Source organism: Patiria miniata, unplaced genomic scaffold, assembly GCF_015706575.1.
Source record: "Patiria miniata isolate m_02_andy unplaced genomic scaffold, ASM1570657v1 HiC_scaffold_19, whole genome shotgun sequence".
In the NCBI taxonomy this organism is placed as follows: Eukaryota; Metazoa; Echinodermata; class Asteroidea; order Valvatida; family Asterinidae; genus Patiria; species Patiria miniata.
Window position 1 is genome coordinate 4,919,615 of NW_024037057.1, and position 26,899 is coordinate 4,946,513.

General features: G+C 42.3%; 1 protein-coding gene across 1 annotated transcript in view; it reads left to right on the forward strand.

Moving 5' to 3' along the window:
* Positions 1 to 26,899, forward strand: part of LOC119726055 (MAM and LDL-receptor class A domain-containing protein 1-like) — a 196,551-nt gene that overhangs the window by 72,781 nt on the left and 96,871 nt on the right. Inside the window, exons 55-77 of the mRNA XM_038197672.1 lie at positions 888 to 1,010; positions 2,400 to 2,621; positions 3,440 to 3,583; positions 4,657 to 4,919; positions 5,562 to 5,646; positions 7,114 to 7,257; positions 7,803 to 7,957; positions 8,927 to 9,110; positions 9,387 to 9,524; positions 10,943 to 11,106; positions 11,843 to 11,965; positions 12,480 to 12,564; positions 12,962 to 13,126; positions 13,734 to 13,890; positions 14,124 to 14,220; positions 15,156 to 15,246; positions 18,037 to 18,177; positions 19,035 to 19,285; positions 20,870 to 20,960; positions 21,648 to 21,785; positions 22,816 to 22,938; positions 23,535 to 23,756; positions 25,212 to 25,364. Coding sequence (XP_038053600.1) covers positions 888 to 1,010; positions 2,400 to 2,621; positions 3,440 to 3,583; positions 4,657 to 4,919; positions 5,562 to 5,646; positions 7,114 to 7,257; positions 7,803 to 7,957; positions 8,927 to 9,110; positions 9,387 to 9,524; positions 10,943 to 11,106; positions 11,843 to 11,965; positions 12,480 to 12,564; positions 12,962 to 13,126; positions 13,734 to 13,890; positions 14,124 to 14,220; positions 15,156 to 15,246; positions 18,037 to 18,177; positions 19,035 to 19,285; positions 20,870 to 20,960; positions 21,648 to 21,785; positions 22,816 to 22,938; positions 23,535 to 23,756; positions 25,212 to 25,364 — 3,459 coding nt within the window. The remainder of the gene's footprint in view (positions 1 to 887; positions 1,011 to 2,399; positions 2,622 to 3,439; positions 3,584 to 4,656; positions 4,920 to 5,561; positions 5,647 to 7,113; positions 7,258 to 7,802; positions 7,958 to 8,926; positions 9,111 to 9,386; positions 9,525 to 10,942; positions 11,107 to 11,842; positions 11,966 to 12,479; positions 12,565 to 12,961; positions 13,127 to 13,733; positions 13,891 to 14,123; positions 14,221 to 15,155; positions 15,247 to 18,036; positions 18,178 to 19,034; positions 19,286 to 20,869; positions 20,961 to 21,647; positions 21,786 to 22,815; positions 22,939 to 23,534; positions 23,757 to 25,211; positions 25,365 to 26,899) is intronic.

Below are 26,899 nucleotides of genomic sequence, written 5' to 3' on the forward strand. Positions count from 1 at the left end.
AATAGGGATCTCTCATGCACTGACCCACGTGACCAAGCCTACATCCCGGTAACGGAAAGTCAGCATTGCTGTTGCAGTACAACGTGAACATCCGGCTTCTCTGTGATTGGCCAGCATTGCAGTAGGCAAGCGTTTGGTTAGCAACCACGTTGGGCATTGTAAACTAGAAAGTAGGGCTTATTTTCAATTAACATTACTGCAAGTTATATTCAAATGGCGTAATGGTCACTACCTGTGCCGTGTACGGTTGTCGTAACAGTGCCGACCCAGCACTCGGTGTTTGCTCCGCGTTTTTCTCGTAGTTTTTGCCATCTTGGTATTTGGTACTTGGTTGGTTTCCTCCTGAAACACGATGTGGTTATAATAGTTGTCTCCAAAGGTCTTGTGCGTCAAAGAGTCAGTGATGATGTGTTGGGGCAGGTCATTCTATAATTAAATTGTCCTTGGGGAAAAAAAATGAATTCTTGAATGCAGTTGAGGATGTTTGTACTATGTTGAATTGGTTGTTGTTCCCCCTCCTGGATCTCTGCATTTTCGGTTGAAGATAGTCTGGAGCATCAATGTCAACGGTGTGAGTGATGATCTTGTAGAGTTGAGTCATCTGGTGGGTTTCCCTTCTATCATTTAACTTCTCCCATCCTAGAGACGATAACATCCATCACAGCTTTGAATGCTTGCCTACTGCTGTGCAGTGTGCTATACAATCGTTGCCTACTACAATGGCGACGCCGACTTTCCGGTAACCAGGTATAGGCCGGATCGTGAGAGAACCCTTTTTCTGGAGGTTGAAGTTTCAAAAACTGCTCCAGTCGATTTCCTTGGCAGCCTTATTCACAATCCACAAAATCTTCCAAATATCTCTCAGTTTTCTTCTTTTTTTTGTTCAGGTTACTACATGTTTTTGGAGACGTCCTACGCACCCAAGGGCTCGGAAGCCTGGCTGGTCAGCGAGCACTTCCCACAGTCCACCGGTGACTGCTTTACTCTCTGGTACCACATGTTCGGAAAAGGTAACAAATCGCAACCCCTCGTAAATTTTTACGTTTTTAATTTTTTTCGCAAATGTTTCTCTTTCAGGATAAACAATCTGCCATAAGGCCGGGTCATATACTGCCAGAGAAAGCAAAACGATTTTCATGACGTCAACAATTAAAATTTCCTTGTGACGTCAGCCGTTATCCTAACAAATTTGCTTCACACTGAAATTCGAAGTACATGTATGGACCGGCCTATATGCTTGTAAAATTATACAGGGTACTTCAAACATTTCCTTTTTTTTGTTCTGCATTAAACACAAAAGTGCAACAGCTTTGGACTGCATGCACCATATTATAGATAGCTTGTTCAATATCCATTTTTTTTTCAAAACCGAAATGTCGAGAAATATATATATCATAAAGTCCGATATCATCGCGATGACGTCAATTTTATCACCATATTTTTTTTTTTTAATTCCTGGTCAAGTAAATAGAACTTCGGTTACGAATACTGTTTTTATACCTAAAGTGATCTTTAATACCTAAAGTAGAAGAAAACATATAATCAGCAAGTTGCTGTCTTCTTCCTTGAAAAATCTCGGATTGTAAGTTATGCTAACATGGCCCCATAGATTCGGGTACATTTCTCCTGCGCTTAGCGGTGATCAAAAAATCGTTAGAAAACTTGACGAGAGAGATATCAAAACCTGATTCCGACAGATATTTAATTTTTTTTTTTCAGAAGACTTAAGTTCATGAAAGGTGCAGTGTTTGAAACAGTTGGGAGTGACTGTATATAAAGATGAACGGTTGACTGTAGTGACGTGCATCGGGTCGGCTTGACGAGACCAAACTGACCCGAGACATTTATTTACTGAAGTGGACTACCTAAAACCGACCCAACCCAACCTGACCCGACAACAATTCAAAGAAAACCGTCCCAAACCGACCCGAAACCGAACTGACCCGAAAAAAAAATGAATATCTGGCTTCAGCAAATGTGTCCGCTTGAACTGACCCGCTTCGTGTAAAAAAATGTTGGCTTTCAGTAACTGCATCACAACGTAACCTACTGGTGGGCCTACCGAAACAGACCGCAAACCATTTTTAGTCAAACCGCGCACAGTGACTCTACACTAAATAGTGCACCATGTGAAATTCCATTCTGTTTCGGTTGATTTTGGTTTATTAACCGACCTGACCCGACCCGAAAATCGCAAACGCAAAACCGAAACCGACCCGACGCAAAGTTTGTTTCGGGTCAGGTGGGTTTCAGTTTTGGGTCGGGTTTGCACAACATTAGTTGACTGTCAGAAATCCAAGCCAATTTTTCAGCACAAATCTGAAACACTAGTCAGACAGTTGACGGTCGGAGAAATAAAAGTTCAGAGTATATTTTTTTTTTATATGTTTTCCTTCCAGGTGTTGACAAAATGCAGATAGCTCAGATGGATCCCACGACGAAGACAAAAATCATCAAGGACACGGTGACCGGCGACCAGGGCGACTCCTGGCACGAGCTGCAGGTCAACATGACTAGTCCCACGGCCAGCTACCAGATCGTCATCGTCGCGGTGGTCGGCAACAACTACACCAGCGATATCGCGGTGGACGACCTGCACTGGACCACCGACACTTGCGGAAGTACGAAACTCTTGCATTTTAGATTGCACACTGCACAAAAGCGAACGCGAAATTGTGGAGTCGAGCTTTCACGGTGCGAAATTGCAGGAGTTAAACGCATTTCAACCGAGGCCAATTCGCAGCGAATGTTTTGTGATGTCAAAGTAGCTTTGCGTTCGCGTTTGCGTGGGGTGCTTACCGGGCATAATTGAGACGGCACTATGTGCACCCTTATTTGTTTGAAGCACTGAAATGCCGTTTCCTTTGCCCATGCAACTTTGTCCTCTTGCAATTGAAAGGGGAAAAGCAATAATAATAATAATAATAATAATAATACCGGAGTCTTATATAGCACACGTATGTACCAACAATTAGGTACTCAAGGCACTGGAAATTATGTCAATTATTATTATTATAAGACAGGTAAATGTAGTTTATGAGAAATATGAGACCCATTATGTAGCACCTTCATAAGGTTTTACAAGGTGCATCGTCGCATATTGCAGCCACTGCCAGAAACACCGGGGCAAACCCCTATTCTTAGCGATAAGTGTTAACGGGTTCTTTAACGCGCATTGCACAGCACACGGGACCTACGGCTTTACGTCGCATACGAAGGACGAAGCAATAATGGTAAAGTGCCTTGCTCAAGAGCACAAGCACCATGTTCCCACGGTCAGGATTCAAACCCATGTACCAAGGCACACGAGTCGAACACCGTAACCATTGGACCACAGCACCCCACTTAGTGTATTGTGAAGTTTTGGACATCGTAACAGTTGTGGAAAAGTACCTGTGTCAGGTAGAGAATTTGTCAATACTGTGGATTTTTTTTTCAGCACCAAAACTCCAGGACTGCGATTTCGAGCTCAACCTGTGTGGTTACAGCCAGGCCACTGATGATGATTTTGATTGGACGAGAGCACAAGGTTCCACCGCATCCGTCCAAACAGGGCCTCCGAAAGATCACACACTGAACACAGGTAGGGCTGGGATGAAACGAAAACATTAATGGTTTCTTTCTTTTTGTGGGGGGGGGGGGGGTGATGGGTGTTTGTCCCTTTTATGTTGACTAATAAGACTAATTTGCATAATTGTGTGGTGATATATAGCGCTTTATACCTAAGGTTTTAAAGCGCTTCACAATTATTACCCTTGTTCATCAGGCCATGAGACCATTTTTCTGCAGCAGCTCGAGTTCGGCATAATTTGGTCTCTACCGTCACAGGTACCCATTTATACTCCTGAGGAAGAGAAGCAATCGTAGTAAAGTGTCTTGCCCAAGAACACAAGCACTTGTTACTGCTTTCCACTCACTGGCTTGGGTTTTAATTCATTCAATTTTTTGTTTATATACATGTATTGTGTGTTTTAACATCCATTTTGTTAGTCGATGTGAATTTTAACAAATTTTGCAAGGGTAAAGTGTCATAAAATAAAATAAACGAATAATTAAAATATCAATTCTGAATCGTATGTACAGAGTGTATCAAAAAAATGCAAACAAAATATAACTGAATGCTAGACGTAGAATTTGTAACCAACATTGATAATGTGGGTATGGTTTGAAAGATACGCTTTTCCACTTTAAAATAAGACATCAAACGTCCAAATCTGATAATTTTTGACAGAGTTATGAGTAATTTTCCATGAGATGTCAAATTGACCATGGGACCGAGTTTTCAATTGTAGGCATTGGGATGAAGGTAGCCTAATGGCCTCTGTGTGGATAAATGCCTGGCCTACAAAAAAAAATGTGTTTAGCGAGTAAACACAATTCTAAATACTTTCTTGCTATCAGTTTGTAAACATGTTTACATGCTAAACTAAACTCTGTCAAAAATTATCAGATTTGGACGTTTGATGTCTCATTTTAAAGAGGAAAGGCGTATCTTTCAAATCATGCCTGTATTATCTACATGTATGTTGGTTACACATTCTACGTCTGGCATTCCGTTATATTTTGTCTGAATTTAGTTGATACACACTGTATAGAATTGTGTGCACTCTGTGACCACCTTGTCCGTGCTCGCCTTGTCTTCTTTTGTTTGTACAGAGCTAGGATATTACGTGTACATCGAGGACAGCTACCAGACGTTCGGCGACGTGGCCCGCCTGGAAAGCCCCTTTGTGGACGCCACCCACCTCTCCTGCGTCAGCTTCTACTATCACATGTTCGGCTCGGACATCCAGACGCTCAACGTCTACGTCCGTCCCCAGGGCGGGGTGTTGGCCTCTCCTCTGTGGACGCGCTCGGGGACCCGGGACGACAAGTGGTACCTGGGCCAGTTTGAGGCGGCGTACTCGTCCAAGTATCAGGTTTGTACAATGGAATGGGCTCGGCACGTGAACTTAGAGGGCGCTACATGTGCTCGCTGCGTTATGCGCCAGCCTCCATCAGCATGCGCGTTCCTTCACTAACCCCTGCCTGTGAGGAATACCCAAAGGACGCTGACCGACTTTTCAGAGCGTACTGATGGGGGTAGCAGAGGTTATGAGGATTAACAGGCTTACATGTAGATGGTATGGACATGTGGCTAGGAGAGAGGCAACACACTGGCTCCAGAGAGCTTTCAATTTTCGAGTCACCGGAAGAAGGCCTCCTGGGAGACCCAGAAAAACCTGGAGGGAAACTGTAGAAGAAGATGCCAAAACATCTGGTATCGCTCACATGGACCCCACAGACAGGAAAGCTTGGAGAGCAGCCATTAAGGAAATGAAATGTCCAACCCCACGAAGTGGGACAAATGGACTTTAAACGCTGACGATGACTGCGTGTGTATCTCGAAAAACTAAGTGCCCTGTTATCTCATGTACGTCACATCACGTACAAACATTTGTTTAAAATTGCGCGATGCCTGTATGATATGGGTTATGGAAGCCTCGTTTTTAACATTCCGAAGAAAGTATTCTGTGATTTTTTTTAAAAGGTTACAACTTTGTATATCTTTTTGGTGTTAGATTGTCTATGAAGGCGTTGCCAGCTACTACTACCAAGGAGATATCGCCCTCGATGACCTCAGCATAGCGGACGGTAACTGCAAAGGTATCTAGACCATTACTTTTCATATTTTTGCTGTCCCTTTTTTTCCTTTTCAAAGTAATAACAAACACTTTCCAAGTCCTTTGAACCCTTTAAACTGTGCAAGCCAATATTGGTTTGAAAAGTCATGGCATATCCAGAAGATGGAATTTGTGTCGGGGTGATGTAAATAAAATATTGGGTTTTTTCCCTTCACCGACGTATTTTTATAGGGCTCGTTCAGTGACGGCCATCTCTGTTGGAGAACTGCAACTGCGTATTTTACGCAATCAAGCACGCATTGCGCAGTGTTGAAAATGTTCCAAACACGCGTCCTTGTTGCTCGAAATTTGTTCAAAATACGACGCAGGCGTTCTTCAAGTTGACGCACAAAATGTCGATGCACGTGGATGGTCTGTCAGAAATGACGTCATTCGAACGAGACTTATAAACACTGTATACTGATTGATCGAGTGATTGTGAGAAAAAAATCTGCTGCGTGCCAACAGATTTGTGTTCATACTTGAGTCACAGGATTTTCCTATGTAATTTTTTGGAAGGAGTAAAAAAAAAACCCAACTTTTTTGACCCCATTGACCTTATGATGACCTTTGGCCCCATGTGACATGTTGGGGCTGGGCTACCGATACTTCTGACAAAGTTTGGTTGAAATTGATCAAAATATGTAGGAGCAATAAACAATGTCAACGTTTGTTACTAAATAACTAGCTAAATCGGATAGACATGATGATTTGTTGAGCTGCTATACCGCAGCTAAAAAGATTGCTATTAGCAGGCATGCAACTTTTTTTCTGATCCGCTGATATTTACTTTTCATGAATCCATTACAAATTGAAAAACACTGTACCAACTCTAGTTTCGAGCATGAAAGTTTGTTTCCTGTCCCATTATTACATTAAGTAAATAAAAGATACCTTTATGGGACTTGAGTTACAGAGCTCGTATTGGGGGCTTGCGACACCATCACGGTGTCTTTATCAACTGGTGTTGTTGAGGCCCTCACGTGACCCGTCACGTGACCAGGCTTGGTCAAACTTTATTTATTTTTTTTGGGAAATTCCTTGTTTTTTTTTTTCCAACGGTGTGCCTTCAGATGCACCATTGGAAATTTCTGTTAGTAATTCCCTTTTTTTGTTCGGCAAAGCGTGCGCAAGTGTTGACACAACGCAAACGCACGCGCGATTGCTGTAATTCATCAAATCGGTGCGCGATATCTCGTATTGTCTCGAACGCTGAATTTAGGCCCAATTCAAAACATGATTCAGCAAATTTTGATTTGAAATCGAGATCCTAGAATGTTATTTTTCTCGAAATATACAGCTGAAGCTGAGCTGAAACTTCATCAGGTTAGTTGTGCAGCACCCTTCTTTAGATTTTGAGCACGTTTCTTGCTTCAAACGTACAAAATGCACAAATTACTGCACAAACAAAAGTGATTTGTGACGTTGTCGGTTGTTTTGTTTTTTCCAGGAACCACTCAGTGCACGTTTGAGGATGCCAATCAGTGCAACTACGCACCAGAGACTGCGGACTTTAACTGGGTCGTCTTGCATGGACCGACCCCTTCCAAGAACACGGGACCGTCGGTCGACGTAACCTACGGAACCAGCACCGGTACGACTTTTGACCTGATGGGCATCGCTATAAGGGGGTCTTAATTTTTTTGTCAGCAAAATCGTCCTGATGACAAAATAGTGTGTCTGTAACATTTTTTTTTTGCCAAGTGTGTATGTGGTAGTGAATTCCGCCACCTGTTGTCTGATAGTGTCCAGTTTGCTTGCGTTTGTCAATGGTGTAAATCGAGGACACACACGTGCAACATCATCGATGAATCGAGGACAGAAACCGAATCGAGGACTCCTCGGTTGGAAAACGTGTACAAAACCATTAAGAGCTGTTGCGAAAAAGTTAGTGTACAAACAAAGGAAAAGAGAAGAGGTACAAAAGAAAATCCTCGATTTTACACCATAAACAAACGTGGGCGTATCTGTGCATGTGATGTCATAGCAACAGCGCCCTCGGGTGTCGGGAACAGCCAGAATATTGAAGATGTGCGTTCCTTGAGAATTGCAGTAGTTCTTGCGAATAGAATGTGCGCCGCAGAATTCTGAATGGATTGTACAATTTTTTTTCCTCCGTCCCTTGTGTTTCCTGTATAGGGCAATACCTGTACGCCGAGGCGACCTCGCAATCGGTCAATGACAAGGCGGTCGTACTGACCCCCAACTACAGCCCGGGCAGTGGAGTGACCGACACCTGCTGGACGTTCTACTATCACATGTACGGGGCCGACATGGGCCAACTGTCTGTCGGGGTAGGTGGCTACGCATACTCAAAATACTACATCCGCCAGTTAAATCTAGTCCCTTGTAACCCTAGTCTTCGCTCAAGACTGGGTTTGGGTTGTTTTCAACAAGATGAATAGAAACTACCCTTAGGAACTTTGGCACTGGCATCCGAGAAATTCCCAGCTGCCACGAGCCTAAATGCCCCAAATGGCCGGCGTTCCTCTCCGATTTCCTCGGCATGAATCGACTGAAAATATTTCTATTGCCCCCTGGATGGGATGCTAGTCCATTGCAGTTTACTCCCCAGCTAATGCTGGTACCCATTCGTACTCCTGGGTGGGGAGAGGCTAGTGGGGGTAAAGTGGCTGGCCCAAGGACACAACATATGGCCAGCAGCTCGATTCGAACCCCTGACCCTCTGATCATGAGTCATGAACCCTTACCACTAGGCCACACTCTCCACACTACTAGTTGTCTGACAGTCAAGTGGCTTGCCCAAGGACACGACATATGGCCAGCAGCTCGATTCGAACCCCTGACCCTCTGATCATGAGTCATGAACCCTAACCACTAGGCCACACTCTTCACACTACTAGTTGTCTGACAGTCAAGTGGCTTGCCCAAGGACACAACTTATGGCCAGCAGCCGGATTCAAAACCCTGATTCTCCGATCATGAGTCGCAAAACCCACTTGGCTACTCACATGTCAATTTGCCTGCAATCGGGGATCCCCTATTGCCCCTCTTTTGTTCGTACTCTAACTTTTTAGAAAGACTTCCCATATGTTTTGTACACGAATCAAAATTGGGGACCTTCGGGAATTCGGGACCCTGTTGCTCTCTATTGTTCAACGTGCTTTATAAAATGTAGAAACAAACTCACCATCCCCAAAAAAACCCAAGTCCAAGCAAATTTACAAGTAAAAAAAAATATCCACTTGAATGATAAACCTTATATCTCAAGCCACTCATGTTTTTTCACTGCTCTTCACCAGGTGAACGGTCAGTCGTCCCTCTGGTCTGAGTCTGGTGACCTGGGCGACACGTGGTACTACGCCTTGGTCAATGTCAAGCGCTCCACCTCCTACCAGATGAGGTTTGAGGCGATGGTCGGCGGCGACCTGTCGGACATCGCCATCGACGACATCGATCACTTCCCGCGGGAATGCCAGCTGGGAGGTGAGTGGGTCAAAGGGTCAAAGGTGAAGCTCAGAAGGTCAAACAGTTAGGATCAGGGCCCATTTTCACGGCTCTGCTAACCACGGAATTCTTTGCTTTTGATGACCATTTTATGCTAACCGCGCTAACAGAAAAATTCTGTGCTAACAATTTGGACCTTAGATTTATAGAATAACCCATAAAGAAGTATAGGCAAGGGATGTTGTCTCAGGCGCATTTCTGGTTAAGAGTTGTGTTTTTTCCATCAGCTCAGACGTTATTTCTTTCTAATTTTAGGCAATTGTGACTTTGAGGACAACATGTGCGAGTGGCGTCACTCTCCCGACGGTAACATCCAGTGGCTGCGATCGAACGGTGGCACCACCAGCTACTTCACCGGTCCCGATGTGGACCACACCAAGGGATCCAAGGATGGTGAGTCAGTACAGGATTAATACAGGGTACCAGCCGCTGATAGGCACTTGGGTGACGTTCACGGATCTCTATACGTGATGCGATCAAGCTAAATGATTCGTTTGTCGACCCCGGTCAAAAACAATTTTAAAATTTGAAAAGGGCACAATCTCAGCATTACTGCTGTGAAAACCACATGCCGATACCATCTTTAGTTCAAAAATTATGGAAGTCGGAACACCAAGAGATGTGATGAAGTGATGTGATGAAGAGGCCCTATTTTGGCCTGCATCTCCAAGTGAAAATTCCCGACAAACGACTCGTGTAGCTAGATCTCATCACATATGCTGACTGGATGGCACTTAGAGAACCCCCGGTCGAATTAATCAAAACCATAAATGGGAAGCCCTCCTCAGTCGGGCTTGATGTTCTCAAAAACGACAACTAGACTAATTTAGAAGTGACTTGTAATGACTGTTGATTGACTGTGACTTATGATTGACTTGTGATTGACTTGCAATTGACTAGTGATTAACTCGTGATTGACTTTTGATTGACTTTTGATTGACTTGCGATTGACTTGCGATTGACTTGTGATTGACTTGCAATTTGCTTGTGATGGACTAATTATTAACTCGTGATTGACTTGTGATAGACTTGTGATGTAATTCTGTATGGCTTTGTGATTGACTTGCAATTGACTAGTGATTAACTTGCGATTGACTTGTGATTGACTAATTATTAACTCGTGATTGACTTGTGATTGACATGTGATTGACTTGCAATTGACTTGCAATTGACTTGTGATTGGCTTGTGATTGGCTTTTATTGACACTTTGACGGACTTGTGATTGGCTTTTATTGACTTGGGACGGACTTGTGATTGACCCATGATTGACTTTTGATTGACTTTTGATTGACCTGTGATTGAATTGTTATTGACTTGCGTAGACTTGTGATGTAATTCTGTATGGCTTTGTGATTGACTTGTGATTGACTTGCGATTGACTAGTGATTAACTTGCGATTGACTTGTGATTGACTTGTGATTGGCTTGTGATCGACTAATTATTAACTCGTGATTGACTTGTGATCGAATTGTTATTGACTTGCAATTGACTAGTGATTAACTTGCGATTGACTTGTGATTGACTAATTATTAACTCGTGATTGACTTGTGATTGACATGTGATTGACATGTGATTGACTTGCGATTGACTTGTAGTAGACTTGTGATTGGCTTGTAATTGGCTTGTGATTGGCTTGTGTTAACTTGTGATTGACTCATGATTGACTTTTGATTGACTTGTGATTGACTTGTGATGTAATTCTGTATGACTTTTGTGATTGACTTGTGATGACAATGGAATGCAATTCATCACAATGCAAACACTACACAAACTGTTCAAAACGTAATCACGTCTCTACTCTGTCGACCAGGCTACTACGTGTACCTTGAGACCAGCTCGCCGCATAGTGCCGGAGACCACGCGGTCATGACCAGCGGCGTCTACAAGCCCCCGACATCGGGCACGGTCACCAAATGCCTCAACTTCTGGTACCACATGTTTGGAAGCCAGATCGGAGAACTGACAATCTACAAGGTAAAGGGCAGACTTCAGTTTCAACCTAATGCAGAGTTTGCAGGGACAGTAGAGCAATGTTGTCCATTGACAGTGTCACCATTTGTCATTAACTATTGCACTGTTGTGATGTCTTCATGTCACTCTGTCATTCGATTGTGTCACTATCAATTGACAATGTCACTGTTTGTCATTAAATATCTCACTGTTGTGAAGTCTTGATGTCATGTTAGTCATTCGCTGTCAATTGACAAAATAAAAGTTTGTCATTAACTATATGTTGTCTTCATGTCAAGTGTGCCATCATTTGATTGTGTCAATGTCAATTGGCAGTGTCATCATTTGTCACTAAATATCGCACTGTTGTGAAGTCTTGATGTCATGTTTTACGTTCAGTTAAGTAACTGTCAATTGACAATGTGAAAGTTTGTCATGAACTATACGATGTCTTCCTTACACGTGTGTTATTCAATTATGTCAGTGTCCGTTTTCAATGTCACCATTTGTCACTCAATATTGCACTTTTGTGAAGTCTTGATGTCTTTGACTGTCGTTATGTCACTGTCAATTGACAATGTCACCAGTTGTCATTAAATATCACATTGTCATGTTTTGATGTCACAGACTGTCATATGATTATGTCCCTGCCAATTGACAATGTCACCAGTTGTCATACAATATTGAACTATATTGATGTCTTGATGTCACTGCCTGTCATTTATGTCACTGTCAATTTATGATGTCCTTTTTATCAAAGCTGGAAGATCTGGGCGGCAGCAAGACCAAGACCATTATGTGGAGCCTCTTCAACCAGCAGAGTGTGGACGAAAAAGACTGGAAGAATGGAGCCATTTCTTTCACGAGTGACAAAAATTTCGAGGTACAGAATTTCCTCCTTTAAAATTGACTCATATTTTTACTTTTTGTCACGATATTTTTTATGTGATTTTTGGAAAAAGACACTCAATGTGTGAAGTTTCACGATCTGTTTTGTCAACTTTCGTCATTTTTGTTTTGCTTGTAATGGAAAGTAAAGTCATAATTTGTAAAAAAAAATGTATTCTTTTTTTCGTCTCGCCTGGACTTTGTTCAGGAAAGTTCAGATATTGATGTCAAAGGTCGCAAAGCAAGGTCAAGGGTCACTCTTTAAAGATAATCGTGAAAGCAGGCAAGACGCGCAGTTCGAGAAGCGACTTGGTTTTCAAGATGTTAACTTGCTTCAAACATAAAAAAGAAAGGTTTATGAAAGAAATTAACTGGAATGGGATTTGAACCTGTGTTTTCTGGAATACTGTATCTCTGCTAAACCAACTGAGGATGAACGATCTGAAGGTGTGAAAAGGCATAACATTTTTTTTTTAAACCAATTTTGCCTTTTTTGCATGGTTTTCTAGATTTATATCGACGGTGTTGTTGGTGCTGGTTACCAAGGGGACATAGCTTTGGATGACTTCGCCGTGACAGACACAGCTTGTCCAAGTAAGTGTTTGCTTGGAAATATTTTTCTTTTAATGAAAGAAATACGAAAATCCTACAAATTTTAGGTAAATATTACAATGTCCTACAGTATCCTTCAAAAATCCTACGAAAATCCTACAAAATTGTACAATATACTACCTATCCTACAGTATCTTGCAAAATCCTACAAGACACTACAAAAATCCTAGAAGAATCCTACAAAATCCTACAAACTCCTCCACAACCTACAACATTCTACCTATCCCACAGCATCTTTCAAAATCCTACAAAAATCCAACAAAAGTCCTACAAAAATCCTACAATATCTACAATGAAAAAAATTTGCACATCATCTTTGAGAGTAGAAAATTGACATTTCCTTCAGGGTATTTAAAATTTGATTTTGGTTTCATTTCAGTCCAACCGGCTGCGGCAAAGCCCGACTTATCCTTTGACTGCAACTTTGACAAAGGACCTTGCGGCTGGAGGCAGGACGGCAACGACGATTTTGATTGGCTGCGCTACATCGGCAGCACTCCGTCAACTGACACCGGTCCCGCGGCCGATCACACCACTGGATCAGGTAACGATCACACTGATCAATTTCAAATCAATAATCCAAAATCATTCGATGGATAGTAGAAATGGAATGCCTTTTTGACAATAGAACAAAAATTGTCAATATAATCAATAAAAAATAATAAACAAATTGTAATGCTTACATAGCGCTTTCCATCGATCTTGTCAACAATTTCCAAGTGCTTTACAATTATTTCCCCGTTCATCAGGCCACGAGACCACACGGCAGACGATATCAGCGCACATTCGGTCCTCTACCCTCACAGGTACCCATTTATACTCCTGGGTGGAGAGAGGCAATTGTAGTAAAGTGTCTTGCCGAAGGGCACAAACACCATGTTCCGGGCAGGGTTTTAACCAAGGCACCATTGTACTTATTAAAGTCAAACACCGTCAGGACCGTGGCTGGTTCAGTTGTAGAATTGCACAGAGATATATTGATCACGCGAATCAGCATTGACAATCATGATTGGTAAATCTATGCAATCACAACAAATCTGTAATCAATTGAATTTAGATTCAAGCTAATGGATGATCATAAAAAGACTTTGCAAGAGAAGATTTCATTTTGAGGAAAGCGTCATTTTTCTGTCGTCGTTATATATTTCCAGGCTTCTACATGTACACGGAGACGTCTTCCCCGCGCCAATCCGGCGACGTGGCCTTACTGGTGTCGCCGGTCACCAAGGGGGACGGCAGCGATCTGTGCTTTTCATTCTGGTATCTCATGTTCGGCAGCGACATGGGGACGCTGGAAGTAATTTTACGGTGAGACATCCACTTTTTAATTTTTCCCTAACTGAAAAAGGCTCGCAAAATTATAGGCAGTGTTCGTGCCTAAGGTTTTTATTCTGGGGCAAAGTTCAGGCGAGGATCATTTGTCGACAACGTGGTTGATTCACGACATAATTTTAATACGGTGCCACTAACGGTAACATCCAAGCACCTCCTGCGAAAGTGCAGAGCAAATGATGTTGATTTTTGTTTTTCATTTTCTGTAGTACGACAAACGATCAAGCGATTTGGAGAAAGAAATATGACCAAGGCAACCAGTGGCTACAATCCCATCGCAACATCGGCGCCTCCACAGACTTCCAGGTAAAAACCAAAAATGACTAATTCACGAACTAGGTGGGATACAGAATTTCCGTGACGTTCTGCAACAACTTTGAAATGAGCTTCGGAAATGTTTGAAATGTTTTTTGGGAAAACTCTTCACAATGTTTGGTAGTCCAACAAGTTCCAGCCCATATTCTACTTTGTCTGACTGACTGACTGACTGTACGGTTGGAATACCGATTTGGCTCTGGTCATTGGAGACCTGAAGCACGTGTTGTTACTAACCAACCAACCAACCAACTAATGGAGAGACATGATGATTTTACAGCAGCTAAAAATCTAATGATTTTCTAAAGGAATGCTTACTCGGTTCAGTTTTAAAGATATAGTCCCATCATTTGTAATTTGTGCATTTTCTTCGTTTGAAGCAAGGAAAGTGCTCAAAATCTAAAGAATGTGCTGAACAACTAACCTGATGAAGTTTCAGCTCAGCTTCAGCTGTATATTTTGAGGAAAACAACATTCTAGGATCTCGATTTCAAATCAAAAGTTGCTGAATCACGTTTTGAATTGGGCCTGAATTCAACGTCCGAGACACGCTCTCACTGAGCCGATTGCAGCTACGCGATGTCACACACCGATCCGACGAATTATAGCAACCACGCACGCGTGTGCGTGGTGTCAACGCTTGCGCGCGATTCGCTGAATAAAAAACGAACTACTAATGGAAATTTCCAACGGTGCTTCTTAAGACGCACCGTTGGAAAGGCCTTCTATCGTTGATTTCTTCAAAACGACAGCTTGCCAGAAAGAATCATTTCAGAGGGAGTTTAGTCCCCTTACTATCTTTCAACCAAGTGTGTTTTTCAACAATAATTACGCCAGTTACTTTTTGGATAGCTGTAAATGATGGACTCTGGCTTTAATTGAAACAAATTGTGAACAAATGTAAACTTTTGGGTGGTGTATTGCAGGTTGTTCTCAAAGGCATCCGCGGGACCAGTTACCAGAGCGACATCGCTATTGACGACGTGCAGTTGCAAACGGGAAAATGCCCGCCCGAGAGTAAGTACCTGATGTCTCTATAGACCTTTTGCATTGAAGGCGGGGTCAGGGGCAATGGTTTTATATCTTCCTGGATATGAGAAACCATTTGGTGCATTCATTGTTACAATATCAAAATAATATCCAAATATTGAGTGGCTCGGAGTGGAATGGGAGGAATATTATTGCAAGGTAAAATCTGGATTTTCTTTTTTCACAATGCGCAGCCGAGTGAAATGGAAAAGTCCAGATTTTACCGAGCGATTATATTACAATTTTACAATTGAAAGCCACTCAATATTTGCTTTATGTAACTGATGTATAGATCCTTGTCATTTGATTTACAGTTAAAATGAACTTCTCTTTCAATACAAAATGGTTGGGAAATGTGTTTCTCTTTTCCAAACCACCCCTTCACGAAATGTTTGAACCCAACTCTGTAGCTACTGGCTCTTGGGAACAATACACGCAACGCTCAACGCCGACACCAGCATGCATTTGCACACAAATACCGCGCCATGGAACAAGGATGATCCTAACTGTTGAACAGTAAATCCCATTCACCCCATGCGCCCCGGCGTGAATGGGAGCAATAATGAATGTCACGTGATGTGAGTTCCACCAATCAAATGACAAGGATCTGTATGTCAGTTATGTAACAAAGAATACCTCCGATATTCGTGCCACTCATAAGGGCGTGAATGGGAGCAATAATGAATGTCACGTGATGTGAGTTACACCAATCAAATGACTAGGATCTGTATGTCAGTTATGTAACAAAGAATACCTCCGATATTCGTGCCACTCGTAAGGCCAAAAAAAAAAAGTCTCCGGTTTCTGGTATGGAGCTTGCCCAAAAAGTGGTGCGGCGACGCGGCTTTTTTTTCTTTTACCTGATTTTTTTGCTTCAAATGTCGGCTGATGACTGCAAATGGCATGAATGGTGCCCGACTAAACTTAGTGCAAATATATATGGGAGTCCAGAGAGGCCACATAAAACTTATTCTCGACCATAACCCAAACTAAAAACACATTAAAATTGTGCAGCAGCAGGATTCCAGTCAAACCAGTGAGTTTGGCGGTTTTGAGACATCATCTTTCATTGAAAAAAAAACTTTTTCATTTTTCCGACGCGCATGGCTACGGCGACGCGCGCGCATACCAGAAACCGGAGACTTTTTTTTTTTGGCCTAAGGGTTATTGCATCAAAAGTTTCTTTATAATCAAATTTTAGTAAGGATGTATTTGGACCTTTCCCTTTCAACCTCTGAAGGATGGAAAACTAAAAAAGCAAAACAAAAATTGGCATGCACTTTTGTGTCCTTTTATTATAATTTTTTTATGCAAATCGCCCGTCACAAGGCCAAAGGCCACTCGAGGTGTGGGCTACAGAGGAAAGTGTGGAAGAACCAGCCCCTCACACTGAGACAAGCCAAGATAATCTAATCTCTTCACAGTATAAATAGGGTTGGGATGCATAACTAGTCCACTGCAATGCATTAATAATACCTCTACCCATATTAGGTGTAGAAGGGTCATAGCCCAGGCTGGGTTCGAACCCACGACCTGCAAAATTACCCGCAGACCACGAGTTCAATGCCCCAGACCACTAGGCCATGGCACTCCACAAGCACGTGCCAGCCAACGGCTGATTAAAGAAGTCCTATCACTTTGCGTTAATACAAATTGCTATTTTGCAGTACAACGTTGGTGTAAGGAACCAAAATGTATTTCATTTTAAGGGAACATAAATAGGAATTTTTATGACTTAAATGCATTTATAATTGCTTTCTTGACATGCAACTATGCCTTTCCACCTCCTTTGTAGCAGTAAAAGGGAGAAATTTCAACATTTTAGGTTTTATGCCAATGAAAATGTCCATATTCATGAGCCAAAGCGTGATGTCATTCAAGGCAGAACAGTAGTGTCTCCATGGCTTTGTGTGCCAATATGTATCAAACTTTTCCTCATTTTCTTGTAGTAAGTTCCACTTTTTAATTTTTTTTATCATGTTAAACAGCTTGTTTGGACAAACAAAATTTTGTGGGTAATTTAGAAGGAATAATTTTTGTACTCGGTGTTCACATGTGCACTTTTTGACAAGGAGCTCCTTGTGTGACTAAAGCAAAATAGCGCCCTCTTACATATATTGATGAAAGAGATTTGCTAATAATTGAAAAAGTCCCACTTGTTTTGTCACTTGCAATAAAAACAGGTATTAAAGAGGTTGTGGAATGCTCGAAGACATTTCCGTCATTTTTTGGGGTATATGTAGCCTAAGGTGTGATGAAATAAAAACGACTATTGTTTCTGTCATGAAATGAGTACAAAGGTTACTTTACTTTTGAGAGCTATTTTTCAGGTCCTGTTTCAACCCGAACGTGCAATTTGTGTAAAAGTCGTCGTTGCGGGCAGCAAACAAAACACAATAAATCGTGGTGTAATAAACAGGACTCGTTTATGCTACTCTGCATCGGGAGTCCTGTTTATTACGTCACGATTTACTGTGTTTTGTTTGCTGCCCGCAACGACGACTTTTACACAAACTGCACGTTCGGGTCGAAACAGGCATGACAGGACTTTGAAAAACAGCTCTCAAAAGTACCTTTTGTACTCATTTTATGACAGAAACAATAGTCGTTTTTATTTCATCACACCTTAGGCTACATATACCCGAAAAATGACGGAAATGTCTTCCAGCATTCCACAACCTCTTTAAGATCTTGTATGTATTGTTGCAACACATAGTAGTGTGCATGAAAACAAGATGAGCTGAATTTCCACTGCGTGTTTCCTTTACGTCTCTGCAGGGTACTGTGACTTTGATTTCGACCTGTGCAGTTGGACCCAGTCGGCCGCAGACCAGATGGACTGGATCCGGGACATGCCCGTCAACGTGCCCATCAACACTCAGGCACCGAGCACGGATCACTCATCCGGAACCAGTCTAGGTATGCGCCGACCCACAGATGGGAATTGGGGGCGGGGTTGGGGAAAGTAATGAAAGGGGGGGGGGTTAAATTGAATGAATGTAATATTTATTTGGTGATTATATAGCGCTTTATACCACGGGCGTCAGAGCGCTTCACAATAATTACCCCCGTTTATCAGGCCATGAGTCCAGTTTTTGCAGCAGCTCGAGATCAGCACATTCTGGTCTCTACCTTCACAGGTACCCATTTATATATTCGTGGGTGGAGAGAGGCAATATTTTGGGAAATTTGGATAGTCAAGACAAAAAATGAGAGAAAAAAGGAACGTCAGACCATACAGCGACATGGACATTGTGCGTGAGCGTGGTCATTAGTCTGCTCCCTTACATATTGCGCTAATAAAAAAGTCTGGCTTCCAGACACACAACTGCAAAATTGCAACACCGTCTGCAAATGGTGCCCGACTAAATTTAGTGCAAAATATGTGGAAGCCCAGAGAAGCCACTTAAAGCTTATACTTGATCGTAACCTCATCCATAAACACGCTAAAATTGTGGAGCAGCAGATTCCAATCAAACCAGTCAGTTTGGCGGTTTTGAGACATCACCTTACATAGAAAAATAAACGTTAAATTTTGCCGACGCAAATGGCTACGACAATGCGCGCGCAAACCAGAAACAGGAGACTTTTTTTGGCCTTATGCCATTAAAATTTTTAAAACGCTATACAAAGTCTTTTAAAGCTCAGTGTTTCCTCTTTTTTCATACTTCCCAGTTGCATACCTGTTTAACAGAATTCAATTTGTTGAAAAGCACAGACGGACGTCTTTCACATCAAAGTATTATGAATTTATGTCTTTGTTTTTTTTCAATCAGGCTACTTCCTGTACGTCGACGTCGACCAAGCGAACACGGCCACGGACAAAGCGGTCCTGAGCAGCCCGTCCTACCCGGCCACCGCGACCGGCGACTGTGTCCAGTTCTGGTACTACCTGAGCGGGACCAGCGACGGAACCATTCAGATGGTGCAGGAGAACGTGGGGATGGTGTGGAGCAAGACCGGGGAGCAAGGCGACTTCTGGAGGCTGGGCTACGCCACTGTCATATCGGCCACCACACAGATAAAGGTAAGGTGGTCTAAGGCCAAAAAAAAAGTCTCCGGTTTCTGGTATACGCACGCATCGCCGTAGCCATGCGCGTCGGCAAAATGAAAAAGGTTTTTTTTCAATGAAAGATGATGTCTCAAAACCGCCAAACTCACTGGTTTGACTGATATCCTGCTGCTGCACAATTTTAACGTGTTTTTAGATTGGGTTATGGTCGAGAATAAGCTTTATGTGGCCTCTCTGGACTCCCATATATTTGCACTAAGTTTAGTCGGGCACCATTTGCAGTCATCAGCACACATTTGAAGCAAAAAAATCAGGTAAAAAAAAAAAATCCGCGTCGCCGCACCACTTTTTGGGCAAGCTCCATACCAGAAACCGGAGACTTTTTTTTTTTTGGCCTTATAAAGTTCGCAGGTAACACCATGTGGAAAGAAATATCCTCTTATAAGAAGTGTTGTTCTGAAAAGAATCGGTTGGTTGAGTGTAGAACTGTCCGAAACGTCGAGTTCTACACTCAACCAACCGGTTCTTTTCAGAACCACACTTTTTCCAAGAAGAGATTTCTTTCCACATGGTGTTACCCGCAAACTTTATAATTTATCTCATCAGCCATGCAAAGAGTCCTATATATAAGGTGGTCTGTTGGTTGGTCATTTCATTGCAGTGTCTTTAATAGTCCCAAGGGCGTCAATCGCTTCTCAAAAGTGGGGGGGGGGGCATACCTTGCTGAGCACTAATGAAAACGCGAAGTGCGAAGCCCTAACAGCGTGGGGTTTGGGGTCTGCTTAAGGGCCCCGAAAAAGTTTGGATTGTAGACGCTCTGTGGTGCGATCTGAGGCAATTTCTGACCACTAAAACCAATTTTTTGTTAGCAAAAGTTCATCTTTTAAACATCGTTTCGAGTATGGAGTCATTGAATCAGATATTCTGAGCTATAGAATCATTATAGTAAGCTACAAATTTTATTCGGGGACGAAAAAAGTGGGGGGGGGGACAAAAGATATGATATCCCCCAGGGCATTAGGGCATTGGCTTCGTCAAGATGTTCCGTACTTGCAGTTCTGTAGTCATATTAAATTATTTGGAAGCCGAGTTTAAGTTTCCTGTGTTGGGATTTGCGTTGTCTGTTCTTGTGCCTTTATATATTTTTAGTTTGCTACATCACAAACCCCATAAGAAATGGTGGAAGACCCGTAAGACCTTTGACTGGACTTGTGATGTACTTTTGGTTGAGCTCGTGATGTACCTTGTGATGTACCTGTGATATCACAAAGTACTTCGACCACAGCACCCATTGGTTGGATTGCTTGATTGGAAGAGTTGGCTTGATCAGAATGTTGCCACCATTTCAGTCAAGTTCCCTATATCCAATAACAGTAATGAATGATAATATTTTTTTGTGCAAAAAGGAACCAGACTGTTTTTCCTTCCAGCCTCGCGTTGGTGACGTTGATTTGAATGGGGAAAAACCAAGATGGCCGCCACATGATAATGGTCTATTGAAAGGTACAAAGGCAAAGCATTCCTTTGTGACCGAAAGTTCTGTGGAAAGTTTTCGTAACATGACTTGACGTTGTCTCTTCTCTCGTCTTGATTCCTCAGGTTTCCCTGGAGGCCATTCCGGGAACTTCCGGAGCCGGCATTATGTCCATTGATGACCTGGAAGTCATGCAGAAGGCCTGCCCGGCACCAGGTACAGCCCCATCAGCCCGTTCTCCGTCCATTTGATGTTATGAATGAAACATTTTGATCACGAACAGCGCCATCTATGGTCGTGAAGTGCCTGGTCGTGGATTCAGATTATGTTCCCTGCCGCAGCAGTTAGTGAGCGCTACTAACAAGGTGGACTGAATCCCGTCTCGGGAATCTCGACAAATCTCGAACCAGAGAAATTCCGATCACATTACTTCATTTTATTACGCAAGTACGAGGCACCGGAATGCTCACACATGTTCACATTACATACCTAGTGTGGACATTCCTTTGTTTTTGTGTAGTTGAGAAAAACCTGTGGAAAAAAATCATTTTGCTCACACTGTGAAAAATCTTTCAACCCAAATTTTTTTACTATGATTTCCTTGAGTGTTTCTCTTTATTTTGGGACGGATGAACCTAACCCAAAATCCATCTAAACTTGTTTTCCAGATAGGGGGAAACCTTGTGTGGACGCGGGCAAGTCCACACAACGTATCCGAAAACATGTTTATGTGGACATCTTTTGTTCGGAAGTCCACACAGTGAATGCAATGCTTGCTCATGACTTCTCAGACCTGAGGGCTGTTACCTCTAAGGTCAAAAATCCATATTTCCATTTTCGATGTGCGTACTGCGCTGCGCGTTTATCAAATTTACCATTTTTCATATCTCGTACCGTTTCCAGGAAGCTGCGATTTTGAGGACGGTCTGTGCAGCTGGGTCAACGGCAAAAACGACAATTTTGATTGGACGAGGACCGACGGGGAGACACCGAGTCACACCACGGGCCCGAAATTCGACCACACCACTGGGACCGATAAAGGTGATTCTCAAATTGAAGGAACGCGTCTTGAATGTGCTTTGTCTGGCTCATAAACGCATTTCCGACGAAAAAATAAAAATTCCTGTAAAGTTCATTAAAGGCTGAATTATTAAAAATAACATAACTGTAATTTTAAAATAATCCTTGTAATTATCACGGGAAGACGTTTTAGGTTACACATTTTGTGTCCTTAAAATTTAGCCTTTGAAGTGCTAGTCTTGGATTCAGTCATTCATAATAGAAAATTTTGCTTCAAAAACAAATGTGCTCTTATTGTTGGGTTATATTTTTCATACACGTCAGAGGAAAAGATATTGCTCAAAGTTTTTGCTGTAACATGAATTTCATGGCCCTATTTTCAGAAATTAGCCAATATTTTTTGTGTGTATTCAATGTTTTGGGTTGTTAAATCAATTTCCTTGACCACTTTAGAATGAACCAGTGTTGTAGTCTACCACAAGTCCTTTCATTCGTAAATCACAAGTCCTTTCAAAAGTCCAGTAACAGGAGGTGAGCATAAACAAAGGAATGCCTTTATTACAATGCATTTGAATAGCTTGTGAACTTGTGAGGACTTGTGGTAGATTTGTGGTTGACTTGTAAGGACTTGCGAGGACTTGTGAGTCCTTGCGAGGACTTTTGAGGACTTGCGAGGATTTGCGAGGACTTGTGAGAACTTGTGAAGACTTGCAAGGACTTGTGAGGACTTGCGAGGACTTGCAAGGCTTTGTGAGGACTTGCAAGGACTTGCGAGAACTTGTTAGGATTTGCGAGGACTTGTGAGAACTGGGGGCACTTGTGAGGATTTGTGAGACATGTGAGGACTTGCGAGGACTTGCAAGGACTTGCGCGGACTTGTCAGGACTTGGGAGGACTGGAACGGACTTGTGAGGACTGGGAGGACTGGAAAATACTTGTGAGGACCTGCTAGTTCTTGCTAGGACTTGTGAGGACTTGCAAAGACTTGTAAGGACTACAACGCTAACCAATTTTATAATTATTGGGGTTTTTTTTATACTTGTGCACGCAGGATTCTACCTGTTTATCGAGTCGTCCTATTACTACAAGGACGACAAAGCCAACCTGAACAGCGAGCACTTCGATGCCACCAACAAAGCCTGCTTCCAGTTCTGGTACCACATGCTGGGACAGGGTAAGAGTTAAAGGTCAAATGTCATGCATTGATATTTCTCTTTGGACTTTCACAGACCAAAATACATTATAGGCGGAGGTAGAGGGCATTTTTTTTTGTATAGCAGTGGTAGGCATAAGTAAACCTTTGGTTCATTCATTGTTACAAAATTAAACTGACAAAGACAAGGTTCATGCAGGGTGAGTAACAAAAACAAAACCCAAATGTCGGGACCATTTTTTTAGTGAAGTTCTGCATGTAGCACTTTCAAAATCCAGGATATGAAAGCCCAATTCATAAGCTTTCTTTTAGTACAAGAATCATTCAAATCACTTGTGTACTTTTCAAGTTACGGAATTTTAAATACGAACACCGTTTAGAAGTTCTGTCCAAGGATCACAAAAAAAAGGTAAGTGTTCTATCAGCAAAACGAAAACAATTTACATTCATCCCTGTGTGAATTGCCACATGCAGAACTTCAATAAAAAAATGGTCCAGACATTTTTTTTTTTATTTTTTATTCACCCTGTAGTTGGCAAAAGTTCATAAAATATTGAAAACTCAAAAGCTTGTATCTGTACTGGTATCTCGTTTTTGGCTGGTTCCCCTGATCGTAGGCATTGGCGAGCTGGTCGTGTACGTCCACGACGCCGTCGCGGACGTCGCCACAGAGGTGCTGTCCATCAGCGGTAACCAAGGCGACGAGTGGCACACGGCCCAGGTGGACGTCTCCAGCTCGAAGGTCTTCTATCTGATCCTGAGCGGGGTCATAGGTCACAACTACACCAGCGACGTGGCCATCGACGACCTGAACTACATCCCGGGAGAACAGTGCATCCGTGAGTAGTGCCTTCATCTTTATCTGTCTCCCCACCGACGATTTCTGTAACCAAACATTTGAATTGCGGATAAACATGTCTGAAATTTATCCCCGATATTTAATGTTGCATCCCCCGTGCGATGTTCAAGTTTCAAAAATTGATTCTGTGTCAAAATTGCTACTTTATGCAAAATTTTTTCACTTTTTGATGAGACATCAACCCAAAAAATATCGACCCCAAAAAAATATCGACCCCAAAAAATATCGACCCATGTTTCGTTTTTGCATTATTACTTTGCAAAATTCGAATTTTCAGCTGCCAGACAATTATTCCGTTCTCGCTGGGTAGGATGGTTCCCCCCCCCCCCCCACAATCAGTATCAATAATGTGCTCTTTGATATGTCTACTACGCATATTGGTTGACAAGGAAAGCTACCTTTCCCAGCTAGGAAGACCACACACAAGAAGAAAAGAAGGAGGACTTGTGTTGGCTAGTAATATACATGTACCTAACTAAAGTAACCTTGTGTCCTACTTTTACAGCAAGATGAGAAAGGGTACACACTGATAGATACAATAGCGATTAGGGTGATGGTGATGCCAGAGTTGTAACGAGTCACTGATTTTTGTGACTCGAATCAAGTCATTTTAAAGAAGTGACTCGAGTCGAGTCGAGTCATTTTAAAGAAGTGACTCGAGTCGAGTCATTAAAGTCAAAAGGTCGAGTCGAGACGGTCAAGTCAAATATTTAGCTCCAGTCAATTCGAGTCACGAATATTTGAACACTTTACCAAAATTTATAAAAGGATGCCATAAGTTTAGCCAGCGTTCGAATCCAAGAGCGTTATAAGAAATCGCCCAAAACCAATGATGAAACAGTGAATTAGAAAATGTGTTTACAAATCTGGTTCGTGGATGGTATTTTGTGCGTTCTAGAACCATGAGGTGGGAGTCTGTGACACGTTGTATATTTGTACATGACTGCTATTCGCAAAGTGAAGTGAGCATAAATTTTGCACCGTAAGTCATTGCAAATACTTTTCGCAAAGCTGTGTTTTTATTTTTGGGACTCGAATCTTGTTAGCCTTCGCTCGAGTGGAGTGGAGTCTTCTGATGAGGGACTCGAGTCGAGTCGAGTCATTTGCTCGCAGTGACTCGAGTCGAGCCAAGTCATTTACCCTTAGGGACTTGAGTCGAGTCGAGTCACCAAAAATTGTGACTCGAGTCGGACTCGAGTCGAGTCATCGACTCGAGTCATTACAGCTCTGGGTGAAACCAGTCTGCTCGCAAAGTGGATGTTGCCGTAGAACAAAATTTTCGAGAGGGTTGCAGACATCATTTGATTGGAATAAAACATACAAGTTGAACATTTATAAGTGGGAAATAAAAATCAAATTCATTGATGAGCACATGGAACACAACTTTATGGGACGACTCCTTATAAAAAGAAACAATTTTTCTTGCTGAACACAGGCAACCATCTGAACTGCACGTTCGAGACGGACATCTGCAGTTACATCCAGATCCCGTCGCCGGACGACGATTTTGATTGGTCGAGGCGATCGGGCAAGACTTCGAGTCTGAACACCGGGCCGGGCTACGACCACACCTACGGGGATCAGAACGGTAAGTGTTGACCCTAAAATTTACGGTAGGACGTCGGACAATTTTTTTCTCTGACTGGATTACATTTGTTGAAACAAAATTCAGCTCAGGCCATTATCGGCAGCCAGGCCCCATACAAGTTTTGAAGGGAATGTACATCATTGGCTTTCGCTGTAATTTTCAGAAATGAACTATGTGAGGGGTTAGTATAATAGATCAAATTATTGTTGCACTGACAAGTTTGAAGTTTCGTGTTTGAAAATGCTGGAAAAACCAAGGAAAACAAAAATGTTCAAGTAGTCAGGTTCCCTGACTCCACTAAAGATGAAATGGATCAAAAATGCCGGAAAATTGTAAAGTAAGGGAACCAGTCTAGCTGGCCTGCACCCGTTCATGAACATGGAACCAATAGCAAACAAAATTTGGACTGAAAAAAAAAATGGTAAATTTGGAGCAGTAGTTGAAAAATAGTTAGGTTTTTCCAACGGTAGTCGGCCGACCACCATTGAAAATGTGTACAAATGTACCATTTTTCTTGAAAATGACTTCACACCAGGTGCCATAATTTTACCGGATGCTTTAGACTGTCATTTACCAACATCCTAGTAAGGTATTTCGTAACAACTTGGTAGTTTTATTTTTCGATGTTTGCAAATGTTGTATTTTCCCTTTCAACCTCACCTTTGCATCATTTGCATTTACTCCAAAAGTCACCAAGCAAATTATTATCAAACATCTTACTTGGTACTTGGTACTTGGTTGGTACTTCTCCTAAGGACTTCCACAAGGGAGTATAACTAGCAGGCCAGAAACACCGGGGCAAACCCCTTCTCTTAGCGATAAGTGTTACTTGGTTCTTTTATGTGCATTATACAACACACGGGACCTCCGGGTTAACGTCCCATCCGAAGGACGAAGCAGTAATGGTTAACTGCCTTGCTTAAGGGCACAAGTGTCCGGGCCCGGGCTCGAACCCATGCCACTGTTGCCTCTGAAACACCAGAGCATGAGTCCGGTGCTCTTAACTGCTAGGCCATGACACTCCACTTGGAGTAAAGAGCTTACTGGTACTAAACACCCTGTGAAATTATTCCGTCTGGCTTGCTGTCATTGAGAAGAAAGCAAGAAATGTACGTGGTTTCCAACTACCAGTCAGTTGACTGATGTTTTGAAACAAAGAGTGATATGGACAAAATTGTGTCTCATGATCAAAACGTTGTGCATGGCTTTTCACTGTTTTCTCAAAAAAGTGTAATATCCACTGAGCTGAAACTTCAACAGGTTAGGGCTTTGATCATTCTTCTGAGGATTTTGAGTTGTGTTTGGAAATGAACATAATGCAGGAAAAGCAAATGATCCTTTATAGCCTTTAAAGGGAATATACATCATTTGCTTTTGCTGCAATTTTCAGAAATCAATGGATTTGGGGGTTAGTATTTTATAGCAAATATTGTTACACTGGCTCGTTTGAAGTTTTGCATTCGTAGATGCTGGAAAAACCAAGAAAAACTATCATGTTCCTGTTGTCGGGTTCCCTGACCCCACTTAAGATGAAC